The sequence below is a fragment of the Pinus tabuliformis genome, chromosome 6, assembly GCF_031772625.1.
Source record: "Pinus tabuliformis cultivar Carrire ecotype Pingquan chromosome 6, CPIR1, whole genome shotgun sequence".
Lineage (NCBI taxonomy): Eukaryota > Viridiplantae > Streptophyta > Pinopsida > Pinales > Pinaceae > Pinus > Pinus tabuliformis.
In genome coordinates this window covers 1,936,341,663-1,936,346,126 of record NC_142292.1, presented here as the reverse complement: position 1 = coordinate 1,936,346,126, position 4,464 = coordinate 1,936,341,663, and the positions used below count along the sequence as shown (strand labels likewise).

The 4,464-nt window shown below is 33.7% G+C and overlaps 1 protein-coding gene across 1 annotated transcript; it reads left to right on the top strand.

The window, feature by feature from the left end:
- Positions 1 to 541: 541 nt before the first annotated feature.
- On the top strand, positions 542 to 1,276 carry LOC149266942 (uncharacterized protein C2F7.02c-like). Its single transcript, XM_089409692.1, has one exon. The coding sequence runs from the start codon at positions 542 to 544 to the stop codon at positions 1,274 to 1,276; it is 735 nt and encodes a 244-aa protein (XP_089265818.1).
- The last annotated feature ends 3,188 nt before the right edge of the window (positions 1,277 to 4,464 follow it).

Genomic DNA, 4,464 nt, shown 5'->3' with positions numbered 1-4,464 from the left:
TTAGTAACTATTTAGAAATTGGAGTCGTGTTGAGTTTAAAAATTAGTTCGTTAATCTACTTGCAAAAAATTATAAATTAATAAACACTTCAAATCTATCCACCGGGGACATGATAAATTAATGAAATTCCCTAATTAAAAAAAACTAATTAAAACAAAACCAATAATAATTATTTTTGTATAATTAACCATAAATTAATAAAAAATTTGAATAGGAACCCAAAAAAATAATATGACTAACTTTAATGTCTGAAATTTTAGTTTTGTTGTTGCATGCTTATTATCTACAAAATTCAATATACGTGTTAAACGAGCACAACTACATTAAAATAACATATATACGATTAAAAGGATAGAAAAACATAGGCGGCGAATCCATGAAACGTTGTCTACTGCCAAGCGCCGTGCTTCTCTGGTTCTGAGTTTCTTTAATAAAGAGGTAAACGTTGTTTTTCAATTAAAATTTATCGCCGAAGTGAACAGAAGGTTGGCCCTCCTGGTCATCTGTTATATTATTACTTATAGTTCATTACCTAACAGAAATGGGAAATAAGCATTCAATCTGCAATGATGATTTAACAGAAACGGTACTGCAGCAATCAGGCTGTAATGACAATGGAGTAGTTCTACCAAATGGGGTTTTACCTCCGATGGCAGGTGGAAATCCAAATAGAAAAACACTCGTCTTGGATTTAGACGCAACGCTGGTGCATACGTCGTTGAAGCCCATGCCGGCTGGTTATCATTATACCATTCAGATTCCCGGTTACCGTCAACCATTTTACGTTTTGAAAAGGCCAGGGGTTGACGAATTGTTACTGCAACTGGGCGCCACAGGATTGTACGAAATCGTATTGTTCACTGCAGCATCCAGAGTCTATGCAGACGTTGTCGTGGACGGGCTGTTGGATTCACTGCGCGCCATTGACAGCAGTGATGAACATAAAAATATAAAGATGAACATAATTCCGCCCACTCATCGCTTGTCGAGTACTCATTGTCGCAAAGTTGAAGGTTTAGACTACGTGAAAGACCTGTCTCTACTGGGGAGGGATCTGAAAAACATTATATTTGTTGACGACCGCCCTGCGTCGTATTATCTGCAGCCAAGAAACGCCATTCCAATCAATCCGTGGGTCGGCACGGATTTCGAGGACAAATCCCTCTTCAATATCACTTCCTTCTGTCTGGCACACGTAGAGGCCACTACAGACGTGAGGGATCTCATTTCTTACTATATGCCTTCATTTCTTGAGCGAAAGATTGGGGAAGTGTAAAATGCATCCTACTTTGAATACCCAAACAGCATAAGAAATATTGTGCAGAAACTTGCATACGGTGAATTTGTCATTGGTTGAATTGTCATTAATTTGATACACGTGTACATTTTCGAATAAGGTTTTCAGAAAAGTTGTTTTCGTATAAAATAAAATTTTAAGTTCTTTTGTTTTCATAAATTGATTTACATAAAATTGTATCTATTTATTTTAAAAATCCAGTTAGGGTTATAAATATTCCATTAGAGTTATATGTGGTTGTTGAAGAATTGAATGGTTGTTATTTTTTTTATCGGATAGGAATTTATATTTAAATTTTTATTAGTGATATTATCTGTTATTATTTTGGTCTTTATTGTTATAATATAGTTTGGTGCTAATGAATATTGTTGTATTGGTTTTGAACAATGAGAATTATTCTTTTTAATGGTGAGAGTGGTGAGAGTGGTCATTCTATTAATCAAAGGATTAGTGAGCACCTGTCAGACTTAAAGCATGGAATGGCCAAGTCCGCCAAGTCCTCAGCCCTTGCAGAGCATGCCGAGAAGACTAAACATCATGTTTGTATAGAAGAGCCAGTGTTATTGCGAAAGTTGTGTAGTTTCACCATCGAAAATTTAGAGAAGCCCTTGAAATCGAAAAAAGACCTAAAAATCTCAATAGGGATGACCGCTCGAAGATTAGTAGTTGCTAGATCCCAGCGCTTTCTTCCTAGCCTCTTCATCCCATCTTTTCCTTTGTTCCTTGTTATCTTTTATCCTCCCTTGATCAGGTTTGAATTTTATTTTATTACTCTTTAATAAAATTTTATTATAATTAGTAACAAAAGAATTTTTCACCCTAGGCCATTATTTTATTAGTAGCATCTTGTTAAAAACTAAAGCACGTAATATGAAATTTTGCTCCTTAGTATTAGTCTTTTTTTATATGTAAAACCGATTAAATAAATATATTTTTAAATATATAAATAGATTCAACATTAAAATATTTTTAGATTTATTTTAATTGACATTTATACTAAGTATAAGATATAAAATAATTTGGTTTTTCATGTCCTATGAGTATTGTTAAAATTAAGTCTAATATTTATGATTTTTTAATATAGTAAATATAAAATTAAATTAACTGAAAACTACTTTAAATCGTAATTTATTAAATTTTAATAATTTAATGATCAATATTCACCCAATTATTTTAGTATAGAAATAGAATGTCCCTTTTATAACGAAAATATGTTTCCCTCGGTAAGTAGACACTGAAAACAAACTTTAAAATAAATATTATATTTTTAGGAAATGAAACTTAAAATAGGAATATTTAAAGGGCATTCAATTAGAAATATTTTACATGTTGACAATGTTAACCAATTAAGGTAGAGAAACAAATTTTAAATAAAATGAAAATTTTAAAAATAAATTGAAAGAAAAAAATAAAACATATGAAATAAAATCGTGAATAAAAATGTTCAAAAATCAAAATGAACAAGCACAATTGCAAAAGAAAGGGCAAAGTATATATGAAATAAATGAGACTCCAAATTACTTTCTTATACATCAAATAATTAATGTGTGATGAAAATTAGTTAGTGGAAAATGTAATACTCAACTAAAATATATTGGGTGCATGCTTGCAATAAACCATGTTAAAATTTTAAACCAAATCAAATGCATGCTTCTATGAAAAATAGATATCCCTTGTGAAGAGTGAAAGGCCTAGATACTAAGAAAACAATGTAGAGGAGTGTTTCTTATATCAAAGCCTTTCATCAACGCTTGTTAAGAATTATTGTAACATGTGTATCCCATTTTATTTTTTTTAAACTAATAAAGCAAGTTATTTAGTTAATGAAATAATGTGAAGGTTAATTGATTCGACACCATGTCATAATCCCAACACCTTTAAGGGTTTTTTGGAATTTACACTACCCTAGTTCACGGGTTTGTTAGTGCTGATATATGGTTAACACCACGGAACAAATAATCCTTGATAGACTCCACGTCATCTGCATTGTTGTACCTGCATTAATGTTGCCTGAGCAGACTTACCTTGGGATGAACCTCCTCATTAAGGCAAAGGAGCCCCAAGGCCCTCCTCTGTCATCATCGTCCCTCTCCCTGTTGGCCACACAGCCTGACATTGAAGAGCCTTACCTCAGTCGTTCAGATGGCACGTCCTCCACTGTTGGATCTAGACCGATCTATGGTCTTGACGATTCAGGGCTGATAGAATATGATAAGGTTTTTCTTCAGCGATGAAAGGTTCATTTGACTACTCGTTTTGGCTCCATAGCTTTGCGATGGAAGGGGTAACATGGTTCATCGATCAAGCATGCTTGAATTGTTCATCCTACAGGTATTGGAAGACCTTAAAATATTAGCTCATGAGCTTCCTTTAAACTTATTTACAATGAATCTATGCGTATTTTATGGGCCACCAATGAGGGTTCTTACTGCTACCCTTGTGCAGGTGCCTCTACCATAAAATGAATTTGCATTTCAAGTGTAGCGATCGATTTTGCAGGGTAGCATGAGGTAATTCCTAATTCGGTGGTCAATGATAATTGATTCAGGTCCTCATACCTGTTGTTCTCTGTGTAGGTACATATTCCAGTGATTCAAACTCTTCTTGCAGCATGGCTTTTTGGGTGGCGCTAACGTTCCAAACTAAGCTTGTTGTTTCTCATTTTTCCAGGTGGGTTGGACTCAAAATCTCCCCTTTAGTTCGAGCTCTTTAGAGACAGACCTCCACGAACAAAGAGTTTTGGAAATGTAATTAAACATGAGATTAGGCCTTGCGGTTGGAATACTTCTGCTGTTAGGGTTATATTTATTTAATTTTAATGGGTCGGCCTTTGCATTACCACTATGATAGCTTAGCTAGCGGCTTGGTTCCAAGAGTTTCTATGAGAAGCAGACTGTACATTTTGGCATACAGAGTATAAGTTAAATGTTGTGTCTAAATTGTCGTGATAACTCGGCTTCTACTATGTGTGTGTGTGTGTATATATATATATATATATATATATATATATCGATGGCGGTTGAATTTAATTTTGTACTGGCTTAATCCCGTGAACTGAGCATTTTTTTTTAAGTGAATGATTCAAATGTTAATATGAATATGGTCATCATTACTCTGTTTCTATATATCAACGTTTCAAACTTGCTCGAAAATAGCCTATGGTTTAA

Excerpts from the sequence above, each read along its gene's own strand:
- LOC149266942 (XM_089409692.1), top strand. The coding sequence starts at position 542 with ATGGGAAATAAGCATTCAATCTGCAATGATGATTTAACAGAAACGGTA.